Source organism: Arachis ipaensis, chromosome B7 (assembly GCF_059453495.1).
Source record: "Arachis ipaensis isolate K30076 ecotype BB chromosome B7, ASM5945349v1, whole genome shotgun sequence".
Classification (NCBI taxonomy): Eukaryota; Viridiplantae; Streptophyta; class Magnoliopsida; order Fabales; family Fabaceae; genus Arachis; species Arachis ipaensis.
In genome coordinates this window covers 1,676,160-1,695,279 of record NC_142442.1, presented here as the reverse complement: position 1 = coordinate 1,695,279, position 19,120 = coordinate 1,676,160, and the positions used below count along the sequence as shown (strand labels likewise).

The following is a 19,120-nucleotide window of genomic DNA, read 5'->3' as shown; positions in this document are numbered from 1 at the left end:
ATCGATTTTTTTCTTTTATATTTCAAGTTTTTTCCTTTGTCTTTCCGATCAAGTGACATAATTTTTGGTGCACGATCGAAAAACTAGTACTCATAAGACGAGTAGGTTTTGTTCCCAGAATTTAGACGTCAAACCAATCCAGATTTGTAAAAAATCTGCATAACAAATTGGTACGCCCGGTGAAACCATTTTAAAAAAAGTGTGTAAAAAATTATTTGTAATGATTTAGTTTATGTTACTTAAAAGTGGAACAATTATATATATGGCGGACGAAATTTCTAATACCAATGGTGGATCATCAATAAATAATAATTTTTCTATAGTTGCACAAAATTCTGCAGAGCTGACATTATTGCATATGGAAGGTAGTATGTTGGGAGAAAATGCGACGGTCAACAACCTCCTGTTGGGAATAGTGGGCGTAATCCACGCCCACGAATTGTTCCAACACAAACACAACCGCCAGTAACTGCAGGTTGGCTTCCTTTTGGGCTTCCTCTAGATTATAGTCCACCAGTGGGTGGTTATAGACCTCCAATTCGATTTGAAAATGTATCAGGAGTAGTTAACAATCAACCACTTTTACAGTATCCTGAGTTTGTACGTGATTATCAAGTAGGCTCAACATCAAATGGTCCTAGTTCAATAACGGCGTTTCGACAACATGTCAATTAAAGTCATCAAATGACTCTTGCAAAGAGAAGGTTTGGCCTATCACAAAAGTTGAGATCTTGAGTCTTCATAATCTCTTGTGCCATTTCAGGTGATGTAACTATGATGTGGGACACTTCTCCTAGTTTAAGGTGCATTAAGGGTCCATATTTGGATGCTAAGTTTCTTAGGCATTCATGGGGCATTGATCCTACAAGGTTGAGCATGTTTCCTATGATGGGTAGCTTTCTTGGTCCTGGGGGTAAATTGGTAATATCCTTGGAAGAACTAAATTTCTTAATGGCTATTTTCAATAGCATTAAGAGAAAGAGGAAGGTGGTGAAGATGGAGATAAGGTTCTGAAAATCCATGGTATGTGTGGTAGAGTAATGTATAATTGAGGAAGAAGGAACTAATAATTGGAGAGAGACACATACATGTGACTAAATAAACTATAATAACATGTATTTATAATCCATTTCTTTACTAAAATAAAAATATAGATTTATTTAGAAAATAAAATATCACTATTTTGAGATAAATTTTGTATTTTTTAATAAAATAAATAAATTTTAAACATAAATAAAAGCAAATATGCTTTTGATTTAATTTCTATTTTATCAATATAATGTCTTATCAAACACTAAGAGTAATAATATTCTGGATCAATTCTTAAAAAAAAGTAGTCAAGGACAAATCAATTTTTATATCATATTATTTATTTTATGGAAGAATTTATCTAAAATTTTTAAAAATTATTATATATTTTATTAAATAACAATAAAAAAGGTAATTTATCTAATTTTTAATTAAAATTTAATATGAAAAATAATTTATTTAATAAAATAAAATATTAAAACTAATTTAATAATTAAAATTAAATTATCTTATTAAAAATTTTTGAAAGATCGATATAAGATATGAACAATGTTATATGGCCAATAAATGTTATTATTTTTGGGTAATACTTAGCCAACAATAATTTGCACCAATATTTATATATGTTTTATTGTTTTACACACAAAAAACATGTAATAATTTACATCTATATTTATTAAAATTTTACACACATAAATCAATATAATTTAAATTATAAGTCCATTTGAATTATTTTTTGGCGGCCGTTTCCAACCGTAGTAAGAACTTTACATTTTTTAAAACCATTGCATGCATAGCGGTAGTTTTGTACTGTCGCCACTTGCTATGTGTCTTGTGCGATAGTTATCCTAACGGTTATACACAAAACTACCACCGTTTCTATTGTCGATGCGATGGTTTATCTATTTGCGTTTTTCGAACCACAACGGTTGGCATCTAACAGCGGTTTAAACCATCGTGACTCGAACCGAGAACCACCGTCGCTTGCAATTTTTGCTCTAGTGTTCGTTGATCATAAGTTATTAGAATTGAAATTTAATAAGCTTAACTCCACTTTGAAACTAATTTATGAAAAGAAACTTGCTACACATTCAAGTATTTTTTCATCCAAGTTCATCCAAATAGACGCAACACCAACAAAAACCACTCTCATTAAAAGAGCGTGATCACACGCGCATTTCATAACGCAACTCTTCGTCTTCGTCTTCGTCTTTGTCTTCTCCTTTTCCGTTTCCTCCTTCTCTTCCTCCTCCTCTTTCTTTTTTTTAAATTTGCGCACGTAGGTTATTCTTTTGCTTCTTCTTATTTTTTGCGCACGCAAATTCTTCTTTTTTTATAGTCATCACCAACAACACCAACATTTTGCTCGGTTAAGTGGAATTACTCATTTTGATTCACTTGATTGTTAATGTGTTCAGTTAAGTCCTTGTGCATGCAGAAATATTTTTTTTACAAATTGAATGTTTATCACGTTTTATTCAGCACATGATTGGTGTTCGGTTCAGTGGTGTTGGTCATTTCGGTTCACCTGATTGTTATGTGTTCAGTTGACTTCTTTTGCATGGAAAAATGCTATTCTTGATGATTTAATGTTTATGACGTTTTATTCAGCACATGAATGTTGCTTGGTTTAGTGGAGTTGCTCATTTTGATTCACTTGATTGTTAGTGTGTTCAGTTGAGTCCTTGTGTATGTAGAAATATTTTTCTTAATGATTAAATGTTTATCACGTTTTATTCAGAACGTCAATAGTTTTGGTTCAGTGGAGTTGCTCATTTTGATTCATTTGATTGTTAGTGTGTTCAGTTGAATCCTTATGCATGCAGAAATATTTTTCTTGCTGATTGAATATTTATCACGTTTTATTCAGCACATGATTGGTGTTCGGTTCAGTGGTGTTGGTCATTTCGGTTCACCTGATTGTTATGTATTCAGTTGACTTTTTTTGCATGAAAAAATGCTATTCTTGATGATTTAATGTTTATGACGTTTTATTCAGCACATGAATGTTGCTTGGTTAAGTGGAGTTGCTCATTTTGATTCATTTGATTGTTAGTGTGTTCAGTTGAGTCCTTGTGCATGTAGAAATATTTTTCTTGATGATTAAATGTTTATCACGTTTTATTCAGAACATCAATAGTGTTGGTTCAGTGGAATTGCTCATTTTGATTCACTTGATTGTTAGTGTGTTTAGTTGAGTCCTTGTATATGCAGAAATATTTTTCTTGCTAATTGAATTGAATGTTTATCACATTTTATTCAGCACATGATTGGTGTTCGGTTCAGGGATGTTGGTCATTTCGGTTAATTTCTATTCTACACAATTTAAAACTCTTCCTCCTCACCTTTCACTGCTTCTTCACCAGGGAGAGAAGGAGAAAAAGACAAGAAAATACAGCAACAACAACAACAAAAGAATAACGATAAGAAGAAAACATGTGAAGAAGAAGGAACGCAAAAAAGAAGGAGGAGAATGAGGAGGAGGACGAAGGCAAAGAAGAAGACGCTCCGTACGTAAACGAGCGTGAGAAGAAGAAGAAGAAGAAAAAGAAGCGCGGGGGATAAGAGAAAAAGAAAAAAAGAAGCACATGACCTAAAATTGCTTGGATGAACTTGGATGCCAAAATAGTTTGGATGTGGAGAATATCTCAAAAACAAGATGCTTTATACCTATGAACTATTTATAAATTTTATTTTTGAGAGATATATAGAACTTGTAATAGAAATAGACAAATGATAAAAAAGAGGGTGAATAAAATGTGAGACTTTGTCTCCTCCTCCTCCTCCTCCTCCTTCATCTTTTTTTCATTATCTTCATCGTCACTACCACTATACCACCACATTCATCTCCTCCTCCTCCTTCTCCTCTTCCTCCTGTTTCTTTTTTATTTGAATTTCTTTGATCTCCTCCTTCCTTTTCTTTTTTCTCCTCCATCATCATTATTGTCATCACCAACAACACCAATATTTTGCTAACATTTTTATGGGTTCTGATTCTCTGTGGCGATTGAATGAACCGAAAATATTATCAAAATGAAACCATCGTATAATGCCAAATGAACCGAAAATATCCATTATATAAATTCAAATTCAGAAATACCTGCGTCTCGAATGAACCAAAAATATTATCAAAATGAAACCATTGTATAATACCAAATGAACCAAAAATTGTACATTATATAAATTCGAATTCAGAAACACTTGCGTCTTGAATGAACCAAAAATATTACAAAACGAAACCATTGTATAATACCAAATGAATAAAAAATTGTACGTTATATAAATTCGTTTCAGAAACACCTGCATCTCGAATGTACCGAAAATTAGTTCAAAATAAAACCATTGTATAATATCAAATGAATCGAAAATTATCCATTATATAAATTCGAATTCGATGATAACGATAACGACGATACGTATTCGAAGAAGACAATGATGATGATGGAGGAGATGGATGAAAAGGAAGGAGGAGACAAAATTCCAATAGGAGGAGGAGGAGGAGGAGATGTTGTTGGTGACGACGGTAACAAAATTGAAAAATAATAAGAAGGGGTAAGTATTGTTTTGGTCCCTAACGTTGAAGCTGGAAATCGAAACCGTCCCTCATCTAATTTTCGATTTAAAATCGTCCTTAACGTTTTTTTTTCATATTAAAATCGTACTTTTTATTTAAATTTTTAATTTTATTCCTAAACTACTCCTGCTTTAAAAAATTATAAAATTAAAAAAAAATAAAACAGCGCGTGTGGGGGGGGGAGAGGGGAAAAGGGGAAGGGAAGGGACGCGGGGTGGGGTGGGGGTGGGGGGAAGGGGACGGCGGCGGCGTTGGTGGTGGTGGTGGTGGTGTTGGTGGTGGTTGTGGCGGTGGTGTCGGTGTTGGTGGTGGTGGTGGTGGAGGAGGTAATTGTGTTGGTAATTGTGAGGATATTTTTGTCCAAAAAAATAAAAAGGACAATTTTAATACGAAAAAAAAAACGTTAAGAATAATTCTAAATCGAAAATTAGATGAGGGACGGTTTCGATTTTCAGCCTCAACGTTAGAGACCAAAACAATACTTACCCCTAATAAGAAAGAGGAGGAGGAGAAAAAGAAGAAGAAGTGCAGGGGGAGGAAGAAAACGGGAAGAAGAAGAAGAAGAAGAAGAAGAAGAAGAAGAAGAAGAAGAAGAAGAAGAAGAAGAAGAAGAAGAAGAAGAAGAAGAAGAAGAAGAAGCGCAAAGAGGGGAGCAAGAAAAAGGAAAAAAGAAAGACTTAACTCAAATCACTTGGATGAATTTAAATGTAAAATTGTTTGAATGTGGAGAATTACTCTAAAATATAATATATAAACTCACTCCTTTAATTTTCCCACGCTAGAGATAATTTATAGTTGAAAACTCAGCTGCTAAATAACAATTTAGTTAAACTTGTCAAATAATTTAACGATTCTCAACTATCAACTTGTGAAGTTAACTGTCCACCTGAGTTTCACCTAATTTATATTAATTGTTAAGGTTGATGATGAATAATGGGAATCAGGCAGAGATCATTTCTTCTTCTTATAGTGATCCCAAACAACTCAGTCATATCAAGTTTCTCATTCTTGATTCCATTGGGAAGCTTCCAATCAAAATGGTAAAGAAGTTGAGCAAGTGGCAACTCCATGTTTGGTGTAGCAAATGCAATCCCGGGACACATTCTTCTTCCACCACCAAATGGAATAAAATCAAAGTTTGTGCCTCTACTATCAATTGAATAATTATCAACAAACCTCTCAGGCTTAAATTCCATGGCATCAACCCAATACCTTGGATCTCTTCCAATTGCCCAAGCATTGATAATGATTCTAGAATTGGATGGAATTTGATACCCTTTGATTTGGCATGGTTCTTTGTTCTCTCTAGGAACTAACAATGGCAGAGATGGATGTAACCTTAAGGTTTCTTTGATGATAGACTTAAGGTATGTCAATTGGTGCAATTCTGATTCATCCACATACCCTTTGCTACCATAAACTCTTCTAACTTCAGCTTGTGCAGCTTCCATCACTTTTGGTTTCTTTATCATTTCAGCCATTGCCCATTCCACAACCGCTGAGGATGTTTCTCCACCACCAGCAAATATGTCCTGCAAATGGATTAATTATAAATTTATAATAAAGATTTTGTTAAATTGCTTATATATTTCACTTGATGAATTTAACCAAATATTATCTAAAAGTAAGTAATAGCATCTAGCTTTAGACCAATATACATTGTAAAAATTTAAGAAATTACTTGCAAAATTTTCTGAACACGTGGCCTGTTTAGGTTCACAAAAACAATTAAACTGATAATAATTGTCTTTATTAGACTAACCTGGATGACTGCTTTGATGTTGTCATCAGTCAAGGGATATTCAAAATCTTTTTGTTGAAACTTGAGAAGAATATCAACTAGATCCTCATTGCCTTCTTCTTCACATTTGTCATCTTTTCTATTTCTATGATCATCTATGATGTCTTGTAATACCTTATCAGTCTTTATATGAAGTTCTTCAAGCTTAGCTTTGTTTCTACTTATCATTTCAAGCACTACTCTAATTGAAGGATACAGATCAGCTATGCAATTTTCTCCTCCTATTTGCAATACTTTCTCCATAGATGATATAAAAAATTCCTGATAGCTATATTTTTTACCTATATTGTCAAATAAAAGTCATACAATTATTAAATAACAAATATGATAGAAATATATTTAATGCGATACAAAATCTTGTAGAATAATAATAATAATAATAATAATAATAATAATGATAATAATAATAATAATAAAGTATTTGCGCTGTGAATAAATTTCTTTTTACCAAATGCTATTCTAGCCGAGATTCCATAGGTCATTGATAAAATCTTTTGAGAGAGATTAAAAATGGAGCCTTGACTTTGAGATATTGCTTTGACCAAGTCTGAAACCTCTGCTTCTCTTATGTGCCTAAAAGATTGAACACGCTTTGCTGTTAATAATTCCATGGTGCATATCTTTCGTACGTGCCTCCAATAATCTCCATAGTGGCCAAAGACAATGTCTTTGCGATTGTAAGCAATGATTCTTGCAAAGAGAAGGTTTGGCCTATCACAAAAGTTGAGATCTTGAGTCTTCATAATCTCTTGTGCCATTTCAGGTGATGTAACTATGATGTGGGACACTTCTCCTAGTTGAAGGTGCATTAAGGGTCCATATTTGGATGCTAAGTTTCTTAGGCATTCATGGGGCATTGATCCTACAAGGTTGTGCATGTTTCCTATTATGGGTAGTTTTCTTGGTCCTGGGGGTAAATTGGTAATATCCTTGGAAGAACTAAATTTCTTGATGGTTGATTTCAATAGCATTAAGAGAAAGAGGAAGGTGGTGAAGATGGAGATAAGGCTCTGAAAATCCATGGTATGTGTGGTAGAATAATGTGTAGATTGAGGAAGAAGGAACTAATAATTGGAGAGAGACACATACATACATGTGACTAAATAAACTATAATAACATGTATTTATAATCCATTTCTTTACTAAAATAAAAATATAGATTTATTTAGAAAATAAAATATCTCTATTTTGAGATAAATTTTGTATTTTTTAATAAAATAAATAAATTTTAAACATAAATAAAAGCAAATGTGCTTTTGATTTAATTTCTATTTTATCAATATAATGTCTCATCAAACACTAAGAGCCATAATATTCTAGATCAATTCTTAAAAATTTTTAGTCAAATATTTTAATTTTTAATAAATTTTAATTATTAAATTAATGTTTAAATTTTTATTTTATTTAACGAATCAATTTCATATCATATTATTTATTTTATGGAAGAATTTATCTGAAAATTTTAAAAATTATTATATATTTTATTAAATAACAATCACAATTAATTTATCCAATTTTTAATTAAAATTTAATGTGAAAATTAATTTATCTAATAAAATAAAATATTAAAAACTAATTTAATAATTAAAATTAAATTATCTTACTAAAAATTTTTGAAAGATCAATTTAATTAAGATATGAACAATGTTATATGACTAACATAATATTATTATTTTTTTTCAACATACACTTAGCCAACAATAATTTACAACCATATTTACGTACATTTTGTACACAAAAAACATATAATTTATACACATAAATTAATACAGTTTACACTCATTTTTCAAAATTTATACATATAAGTTAATAAAATTTATTTATTAAAAATAATTTAATATTTGTACTAATTAAATAATAAACCAAAATACTAAAAATTATTATCCCCAAAAATTTCTCCTAAAATATTACTCACCCACTATTATGAAAACCAAACAGTAATAACAGATTGATATCTCAATATATATAAGGTACAGAAAATAATATATAGCGAAGCCTGAATCAGAGGAAGTGGACGGACACCAAAAAAAAAAATCAGAGGAAATGGACAAATTAAAGATGATCACTACTCAGAGGTCCATATAAAATTTGGAGTTTTTCGAATATATATATATATATATATATATATATATATATATATATATATATATATATATATATATATATATATATATATATATATATATATCACTTAGGTGTACGATAAATAATGTGTGGTGCAGCTTCAGCTATAAGAGTGATATTTTAGGTTCAAACTCAATGTTTATATCATTTAAGGCTTTTTTTTTTTACGTATATAAATTAAAGAAAAATTAATATTGTATGATCCACCTAAACGAAAATAAAATATTTATATAACAATAAAATTAATAATGTGTTTGTTGACTATATATTTCACTTTACATTAATGTAATAACAATGGGTTCATAAGTTATTAGAATTGAACTTTAATAAGCTTAACTCCATTTCGAAACTAATTTATGAAATGAGAGATGTTTTATATCTGTAAACTATTTATAAACTTTATTTTTAAGTTGTATAGAACTAATTGTAATAGAAATAGACAAATGATAAAAAAAAATGAAGAAAATATAATATATAAAATCACTCATTTAATTTTCTCACGTTGCGGATCATTTATAGGTGAACATATATAGTTAATTTCATGTGAAGTTAATAGTTAAGAGTTATTAAATGATAATTTAATTAAATTTATCAAATAATTATTTAATGATTTTTAACTATCAACTTTATATGAAATTAACTGTACCTGAATTTTTATCTAATTTATATTAAAGTTTAATTACTCTGTTAGTCCCTGTAGTTTTGCGAAATTTTTAATTAGGTTTCTATATTTTTTTTCCTTTCAATTGAGTCTTTGTACCAATTTTTTTTTATTAGATCTCTACACTTTTTTTTTCTTTTATTTGGGTTCTTATACTATTTTTTTTTTAATTTGGTCTCTATAAAATTAAGCCAATTACTATCAAGAGGGACCTAATTAAAAAAAAAATAGTACAGATACTCAATTAAAAAAAAGGTATAAAGACTTAATAATTAAAAATTTCGTGAAATTATAGAGATGAACAGAGTAACTAAACCTTATATTAATTGTTAGGATCGATGATAAATAATGGGAATCAAGCAGAGATCATTTCTTCTTCTTATAGTGATCCCAAACAACTCACTCATATCAAGCTCTTCATTCTTGATTCCATTGGGAAGCTTCCAATCAAAATGATAAAGCAATTGAGCAAGTGGCAATTCCATGTTTGGAGTAGCAAATGCAATCCCGGGACACATTCTTCTTCCACCCCCAAATGGAATAAACTCAAAACTTGTGCCTCTATTATCAATTGAATAATTATCAACAAATCTCTCTGGCTTAAATTCCATGGCATCAACCCAATACCTTGGATCTCTTCCAATTGCCCAAGCATTGATAACAATTCTAGAATTGGCTGGAATTTGATATCCTTTGATTTGGCATGGTTCTCTGTTCTCTCTTGGAAGTAACAATGGCACAAATGGATGTAACCTTAAGGTTTCTTTGATGATAGATTTAAGGTATGTCAATTGGTGCAATTCTGATTCATCCACATACCTTTTACTACCATAAACTCTTCTAACTTTAGCTTGTGCAGCTTCCATCACTTTTGGTTTCTTTATCATTTCAGCCATTGCCCATTCCACAACCGCTGAAGATGTTTTTCCACCACCAACAAATATGTCCTGCAAATGGATTAATTATAATAAAGGTTTTAGTAACAAACATGTTAAGGAATTAATAATCTTATTAATATATAGAAAAAAATTTATATAAAATTAATAGAAAAGAATAAATAGGTCCCTGACCTTTTGCTTTGCAGACAATTTTGTTTTTGACCATTGAAAAATACTTTTAAGTCTCTGACCTTCACAAAATTTGGACAGATCAGTCTCTGACGGAGGCATTTGAACGGATCAGTCCCTGACGGAGGCATTTAGACGGAGGGACTGATCCGTCCAAGTTTTATGAAGGTTAGAGACTTAAAAATATTTTCAATAGTTAGGGACAAAAATATCTGCGGGCCAAAAGGGCAAAGACCTATTTGTCTTTTTCTCTAAAATTAATTAATTAAAAATTCTAATGTATTTAAATTATAATATTATATATATAAGTTTCATAAGAAAAGAGCGAATCAATTCCAAATAAATGATAATAATATGTCAATAATTTCTGTTAATCTTTTATTAAAAATTGATATAAGAACTAATTTGTGTAATAATTTTAAATCCTAAGAGATGGATAATTTTTTATCATTAAGAAAAGGATTGTTTAATTTACAAATGGTCAGAGAGAAGAGACAATGTTTATTTTTAATTATACTGAAATTGTTAAATCGGTGGAATTAAGCTCTTGTAAGTTGTACACTTATAATAGTATAGAAGTATACAAGTTATTATGACAAGTGTTTTAAAAAAAATATAAATAAAAAATTATGTGTACACATTAAAAATCGGTTATCACATATATTATTGTATTGTTTAATTAATTTATTTTTGTGTATTTTTATTATTTTGTATATATGTAATGTTGAAAAAAACAAATATTTAATAATTAATTTTTATTAAAAAATCAACTCTTTTGATATTTCTCTTGTATCTCGTCAACGAAGCTACATGCCTAGCTACATAAAAATTTTAACAATATTATATCCACGTTAAAGTTAAAAATAAATACGAACCACAACTTTTCACAATTAAGTCTAACGTTTTATGCATATTTATCACTCTTATATTGTAAAAATTTAAGAAATAAATTTTCTAAAAACGTGAGTTGTATGTTGAGGTTCACAAAACAATTAAAATAATAATAATTATCTATATATATTATTAGACTAACCTGAATGACTGCTTTAATATTATCATCAGTCAAAGAATATTCAGAATCTTTTTGTTGAAATTTGAGAAGAACATCAACTAGATCTTCATCATCAACTTCTTCTTCACATTTGCCACCTTTTTTTATTTTTATGATCATCTATAATGTCTTGTAATACCTTATCTGACTTTAAATACAGTTCTTCAATCTTAGTCTTGTCTCTACTCATCATTTCAAGCACTACTCTAATTGAAGGATACAGATCAGCAATACAATTTCTTCCTCTTATTTGCAATGCTTCTTCAAAAGATGATATAAAAACATCGTAGTAACTATATTTTTTATCTATATTGTCAAATAAAGAACATACAATTATTAAATAACAAATATGATAAAGTTATATGTAATAAGATGTGAAATCTTGATAGAATTATCACAGTAAAAATTAATTATTATATTATTGACATATAGTCTAAAATCTTACAATATTTTTTATGTGTTAGTCTTTAATATAAGATTTTTTTTAATATAAGATTTTTTATGATATTTCATTTTGTCTTTTGTTGGCCGAAACTCTTCACAAATAATAATTTCTTTTAATTGGTCGATTTTAATAAAAATACTAATCTAATAAAATATAAATTATTAAAAACATTATCACCACAAAAATTAACTAATACGATGAAAGAGTCTAAGATCTTATAAATTTGTTTTTAATATTGGCTTTCCTAGGATTCTTTTTACCATGATAATAATAATAATAATAATAATAATAATAATAATAATAATAATAATAAATGTAAAATTAAAGTATTTGCGCTGTGTATAAATTTCGTTTTACCAAATACTATTCTAGCTGCTATTCCATAGGTCATTGATAAAATCTTGTGAGAGAGATTAAAAATGGAGCCTTGACTTTGAGATATTGTTTTGACCAACTCTAAAACCTCTGCTTCTCTTATGCACCTAAAAGATTGAACACGCTTTGCTGTTAATAACTCCATGGTGCATATCTTTCGTACATGCCTCCAATACTCTCCATAGGGGGCAAAAGCAATGCCTGTTCGATTGTAAATCATGACTCTTGCAAAGAGAAGGTTTGGCCTATCACAAAAGTTGAGATCTTGAGTCTTCATAATCTCTTGTGCCATTTCACGTGATGTAACTATGATGTGGGACACTTCTCCTAGTTTAAGATGCATTAAGGGTCCGTATTTGGAAGCTAAATTTCTTAGGCATTCATGCGGCATTGATCCTACAAGGTTGTGCATGTTTCCTATGATGGGTAGTTTTCTTGGCCCTGGGGGTAAATTGGTAATATCCTTGGAAGAACTAAATTTCTTAATGGCTGTTTTCAATAGCAAAAAGAGAAAGAGGAAGGTGGTGAGGATAGTGATAAGGTTTTGAAGATCCATGATATGCATGGTAGAAGTTTGTATTTGCGTACCATTATATAATAAAGGAAAAGTATGAGGAGACAATAACTTTATTGTACAATGTATATAATGGGGTTTAATTGAAATTAAAATTAAATTTTGGATAATTAATTATTTTTGAATAGTTCAAAATTTTCGTCAGTTACCAAAACTCACCCAAATACTGTTTTCCTCTCTCCATTTGTTGTTATCTAACCCTTTTTTTTGACACCTTTCACCCAAGAACCCTCTTTCTCCCAAAACTGCCACTGTCACGCTCAGCAATCATCTCACTCACCGGCGGTAGAAGCTCCACCACCGTCAACATCGTCAGCCCTCGTAGCCCCTCTCCCGAGCGTCTGTCTCTCCCTCGCCGGCAGAAAAAGTAGCGGAAGGCCCCATTTATCCTCGTCGCACGTCTCTCTCTCAGTCGCCGGTAGCCATCAACGCGGAAGGCAGGTCATCCCGCCACGCGGCCGTCTTGCAAGGGTCATCTCTCTCTACCGCGCCGGAAGCCATCCTCGGCTCGTTTCAACCACCGCCATATCTCTCTCCATCAGCCATATTCCTCGTCGATTAATGCCTCGGATCAGTAGCTGCTACGGCACCCATCGCCGACCGGCATCGACCTTTCAGCAACCGCACGGCCAGCCTTATTCGTGCGTCCTCAGATCGGCAAGAAGCCCCCCGCACCCAACGGGGTCGCTGTCCTCCTCAACGCACATGTACGTCGTCGCACAGCTTTCTAGTGGCGTCGTCATCACTCCCAAAATCTCTCTATCAACGGAGCTCTCCACCCTCATCGGTGCATCAAAAGGTTAGGTGGTGACTATGGGTTTAATTAATAACTAGATGTTCACTGAATGCACACAAGAAAGAATAACAATAAACTAAAAAAAATGTTTTTTCATTTGGTGTGGTGGTGGTGCTGGTTTTTCAGCTACAACAATATATGATCTATCTATAATTCTAGAAATGCCAAAATGGACAAAACTCGAAACTTGAGGCCTGGAGCTATCAGATTCTGAAAACCCAACAACAACAAGAGACCACACATGAATCATAAGCAATCTAAAAGACACAAACTCTTCGTTGAGTGTATTACAATTTTGCTTCCAAAAAGTCATCATTTTCTTAATTTCTTTTTCACAAAGAAAGAAAACCCATTTTTAAAAAATTGTCTTTTTCTGTGTTTGTTTCATTGTTCTTTTTTTTCTCTCTTCATATATCTAAGACTTTTAAAATCCAGATAATGCTTCTCTCTCTTCCTAAAAATGTAAGTTACTATATGTTATTATTATGAATTATGATACTCTTTTGAATTTATTTAGTTCTTAAACTAATGGCCATGTCTTTGGTGAAATGATTTATTTGGCAGTTTATGAATGGTGTTCAACATGCCTTGGTCCCAAGGAAGCTACATTCAGGTGAGTTTCTGTGATTTTTTTCTCTATTTTTATCTTAAAAGCTTTCACGATTGTTTATATCTCCAACTGGATTTTGGGTTGCTACCTTATTATCACGAAATTAACTTTATTTTTATTATTTTTATAAATGTTAATTGGTGAACTTTAGATTCGGTTCCCTTTTTCATTTACTCTGTCTATTTTGCAGTCTCTTTAGTGTGTTATGTACTTTCTGAAAAATAATAAGTTTGTGTAGTTTTGTTTTTATAAATTATCATAAAGCTGTGTCTTCTCATGTGTTGGTTCTTGTAGGGGAAGGAAAAATGTGTCCCTTTTTTTATTATCTTTTTTCTTTTTTCTCTTTGGTTAAAATAAAGTTTAAGTACATTTATCTTTTTCCTCTTTGTTAAATTGTAGCCATAAAGAAGCGTAGCCGTGAATTCATGTTATTTGATTCAGAAAAGGTGAACCATAAGATCAATGGAATATTAGAATCTCCAAAAAAGGATGGAATAAAGAAATCCAAAGTGAGTGTGGTGAGTTATGCAAGTTTCAAAATTTTGATGCATTACTTGATTGATCTGCTTTTGTACATCCAAATTGGATTGTGAAAAATTGGGAGTGTTTTTAAAAATAAAAGGAAAAGTACAACCCAGTTTAATATTTGTTGAAGTGATATTGCTTGTGAATCTAGAACTCATGGAGTATGCACGCATGCCGATTGTGAATTTGTGATGATATTTTGATTTGTTGAACCAATGAATCTTTGTTCTTCTTTTATAATACTTTATATGGCGGATGCAATATTACGTTACTTGCTTGGAAGAACACGGATGTTTAGTTCACTATGTATAAGGATGGTTGGTTCCTTTAATAAATGGATGTTTGAAAAGGGACAACTCCGCATGACATTTGTTGATTTGAATTGAATTGCTGGCTTTGGCATTCAAATACTCCGCATGCTTATTTTGTTACGTGCTGTGGATTTGATTCAATTGAGTCATGCTCGAATCGAAATTAGGACTAATTTGTGTCATTTAAACCAGGTGCACGGGCGATATTTTGGTCAGTGAGCTAGTTGTTACAGAAGCAACAAGGATGATGTTCAATTTACCTTGTATGTAGACTTTGATTAAACAGTTAGCATAGACTTAGTTTAATTGTTGCTGACTTGACGTAATTGGCTTAACTTCAGTAGTATGCATCCGTTATAGTTTAATTGCTGCTGACTTGATATAATTGTCTTTTGCTTAATTTGCTATATTTTGCATGCACATGCTCTGCATGTTTCTTTTGTTATATGGTTTGGATTAGATTTAGTTTAATTTTGCTTGAATTGAAGTTGGATTTTTGTTAAGCCATTTAATCATGGTGTCCGAGTGGTATTTTGATCAATTTGTTAGTTGTTTATTATCAATTAAAGTGGATGTTCATTTATGATGTATGCGGATGGTGCTTTCATAAGAAAATTGGATGTTTATTTGGGTTATATCATTGGTCTTTTGCTTGATTTGCTGGATTGTACATGCACATGTTCTGCAGGTTTCTTTTGTTATGTGGTTTGGATTAGATTTAATTTATTTTTTCTTGAATTGAAGTTGGATTTGAGTTAAATCATTTAATCATAGTGCGCAGGAGGTATTCTGGTCAATTCGTTAGTTATCTCTTATTACCTAAAGATAATGTTTATTTTACTATGTATACGGATAGTTCATTCATATGAAAGTGGATGTATATTTGGGTTATACTATTGCTCGTTTACTTGTTTTGATGAAACGGCCATCTTCATTTTAGGAAAGTTTTATCCAATAATTAGCTCATAAGTTGTTAATGTTCTTATCCAGGGAAGTTTTCATTAATAATTTTTTTTTGTTTTAGAAGAAGGAGCATCTGATCTTGATGGTATTAAATTAGTTGCATTGACTCGTTATTCAGAAGAAGTAGTAGAAGTGAACAATTATGGGTACAGTTGGGTATTTAAGGAAGATTTGGAACATTTAAACCCAAAGAGGATGTATAGCGCTAACTCTTCAGCTCATAATCAGAAGCACAAGTTTTTGGAAATTCAAGATGAACAATAGCTCGCAATATTTATATCCATGAATTAATTTAAATGTTTTATTGCAAAAGTGAAAAGTGTTTATTAGTTTCATTACCTATTATAAATGAAAAGTATTTTTTTATCACAATATATTCATTACTTCTGTTTTTTGTATTTATTCATTGGTTCCATAAATGAAAAAAAAATTCCTCACTGGCTGCTCACTTTAATAAGGATTCGGATGTTTACGTTCATAAATAAAATAGATGGTTATTTTTGTCGCCTAGTAAGTATTTATGATTGAAAGATATTCTACGAATTTATTCAGACAAGTTCAGAAAATAAATGAGCAATCATATGTTAGTCCTCATCAAGACTCATGAACAAAACCTTAATACTCCAACGGGTGAATTAGCTCAATAAGCATTTTGTATTAGAAAAAAAAATCCTGTATTGAACCCTAATGAGTTGAACATCTGGCGTATTTTAATTGTATTTACTTAAATATAATCCAATCAAATAAACATCCATTTAAGAATAAAAGTAACCATCTGCATACCTACTGAATTGAACATCCAGAATATTATAATTGTATTCACTTAAAATTCAATTTAATCAACTAAACAACTACTTAAAAATAAAAATAAGCAATTTTATATCTAATAAAATGAACATCTAGTATATTATGAATTGACCACAATTTTTAACATGTACATTAAATTTCTCATTCATAGATTTAGAATAATTGTGGAATATGTTTTCTCTCAACAGGAGCATTCCCATTTTAAGAACATTCATGAATACAAGAGACACTGCAATAAGTAAGAAATGTGTATTTAATTCGTCATTAACCAAAATCATTCACTAGTTTCATTTCTAATAGTCTTTTGAATTAAATTGTGTTGCAGTATCAATGGATATTGTTGCTTCATCTAGAACCAAAATCCTTCTATTCTTCAATAGCATCCTAGCAAGACAAACAAGTTGCATTTGTCCAACGCTCCAATTTTCTCTATTCTCAACCACTGTAACGTTGCACAAATTTAACCAAATGTCAAATAGATAGAATTAAACATAATAAGCACAAAGATATTTTTAAGGTTTATCACTGATATACTCCTAAATGGTGTAATGTATTCCTTTTATTTTCTTTAAAAAAATGCCTAAGCTAGTGCATCAAGAAGTCTTGGATCCTGCTTTACAATTTCAGCAATATGGTACTTCTTGAGAACTTGAATAGCAAATTTGAGGACCATATAGACATAAGCTAATTTAAGCAAAACTTTAAAAAGTTTCAATGACCGATCTAAGGAATTTAAAAACAAAAAAACAGCACCATGTTGCTCAAGTAAATCTGTGCTGAAGTGTTCAACATACACAAAATTCATGCAGTACCTGATTCAAATATACCAACAAGATAGCAAAGACAAATAGCATTCACTATAACGAAAATCAGTCATCCGGATAAGTAAGAAAGTAACCATCCCTTTTATGTCAAATACAGATCGACTATGATCAACTAATTTAAGTAACGTTGCATTCAAAAGACCAAATGGTGAGCCAAAACTGCTGTACTAATTAAACTGAAATTTTGCAAAATTTTGCACACTAGAATAAAAACCAATGCAACCATAAACAACAACAACTTGTACAATTTATTTCAACATATTATACACGTCCCGTTATAGTGAAGTTGTAACAATTGATTTTTTCACTATTAACAACTAAACACCTCAACAAGATTCATTGCTTGTAAAACTAGTAGCATTATAAACAGTTATAATCGCATAAAAAAATCAACTCACTAACCTCCAGTTGTTCATGGATGATGTTCGGTGTTTTGGGGCCGTAACAGTGACACCCACGACGGAAACAGAAGGCGACCACACTGAGTTCTTCCGGCTACTGAAGAGGAGCGCTCTGGAGGGTGAAACGGTGGTCTGGCGCCGCTGAAGTAGGATGCGCCGCGGTGGTCTGGTGCGGCACTGCTAAGGGGTGACCCACGGTGTTCCTATTCAGCGCTGATGGAGGGTGAGCCGCGAGAGTCCGGTACAGCGCTGATGGACGGCGAGTCTCGGGGGTCTGGTCGGTGCTGTTGGAGGATGAGTCGCGTGGGACAGGTCTGGGCCGATGGAGATGCAGTGGTGGAATGGTCAGGGGCGGTGAGGGTTTAGTGAAAAGGGTTGCCGTTGGGGAAGAACAATAGGATTGGGGGTAAATTTGATTAGGATTTGGATGGTTATGATTAAAATAAAACTCACTGGGTTATTTGAAATTAGGTTAAATGTGGGTTGATTTTCATTTTTAATTCATATTGGGCCAAATAAACAGCCCATTGTAGATATTGTAGAGATATTCCATTGTCTCCCTAGCGGGACTCTATAATAAATTAGAACGAGACTCGCGCGATGCGCGGGACAGTAAATTAATGATAGTATATAATAAATATTAAAAATTATTATATTTTGTAGAATTAAATTAAATGTGTAAACTAAAGTTAAATTTAAAAGGTATTTTATTTAAAATAATTTGTAGTACAAAAAATTTGAATATTAGAGTTGTATGTACAAAATGACATTTTTATTTGGTGGTTTAATTTTTGTATTTGTTTTAGTTGATGAACTTAGTCTTCTTATATGGTGCTCGTCCTCCCTTTTTTTTTGTTAGTTGTTGTTAGAGTTGTTACTTTCTTCTTTCTGTGTACGTTCTTGTGAAGACGTGTTCTTTATGAATTGTTGAGTTATATGTACTTTCTATTGTGTTGTTTGTTCCATCTTTGCAAGTATGTTCTTCTTCCGAATATGTGTCTTGAATTTGTATAATTTTCTTTCTCCTTAATCTCTTGATGGGTATGTGATCTTTGTCTAATGATATTAGTGTTGACGAAGTTAGTTCCTATAATCAATGAATAATTTAAATTAGAAATAAAAATGATGTCTAAACTAACTAAAATAAGTAATTTTTTTAGTATTACCTGTTTTATTTGTTGT

At 31.3% G+C, this 19,120-nt stretch overlaps 3 protein-coding genes across 3 annotated transcripts; 1 reads left to right on the top strand and 2 right to left on the bottom strand.

Moving 5' to 3' along the window:
• Nucleotides 1-5,280: 5,280 nt before the first annotated feature.
• On the bottom strand, nucleotides 5,281-7,579 carry LOC107607973 (cytochrome P450 71D10). Its single transcript, XM_088494095.1, has 3 exons — nucleotides 6,853-7,579; nucleotides 6,366-6,685; nucleotides 5,281-6,135 (listed from the first exon to the last, which is right to left on the bottom strand). Exons 1-3 carry the CDS (start codon nucleotides 7,424-7,426, stop codon nucleotides 5,518-5,520), a joined length of 1,512 nt encoding a protein of 503 aa, XP_088350221.1. The 5' UTR covers nucleotides 7,427-7,579; the 3' UTR covers nucleotides 5,281-5,517.
• Nucleotides 7,580-9,461: 1,882 nt separating this feature from the next.
• LOC107607979 (cytochrome P450 71D10-like) lies at nucleotides 9,462-12,695 on the bottom strand. The gene is made up of 3 exons (XM_088494062.1): nucleotides 12,110-12,695; nucleotides 11,290-11,613; nucleotides 9,462-10,136 (listed from the first exon to the last, which is right to left on the bottom strand). The coding sequence occupies exons 2-3, from the start codon at nucleotides 11,425-11,427 to the stop codon at nucleotides 9,519-9,521; spliced, it is 756 nt and encodes a 251-aa protein (XP_088350188.1). The 5' UTR covers nucleotides 11,428-11,613; nucleotides 12,110-12,695; the 3' UTR covers nucleotides 9,462-9,518.
• A 208-nt stretch (nucleotides 12,696-12,903) lies between these two features.
• Nucleotides 12,904-15,343, top strand: LOC148550132 (uncharacterized). The gene is made up of 3 exons (XM_088494063.1): nucleotides 12,904-13,500; nucleotides 14,062-14,110; nucleotides 15,136-15,343. Exons 1-3 carry the CDS (start codon nucleotides 13,263-13,265, stop codon nucleotides 15,212-15,214), a joined length of 366 nt encoding a protein of 121 aa, XP_088350189.1. The 5' UTR covers nucleotides 12,904-13,262; the 3' UTR covers nucleotides 15,215-15,343.
• Nucleotides 15,344-19,120: the final 3,777 nt, after the last annotated feature.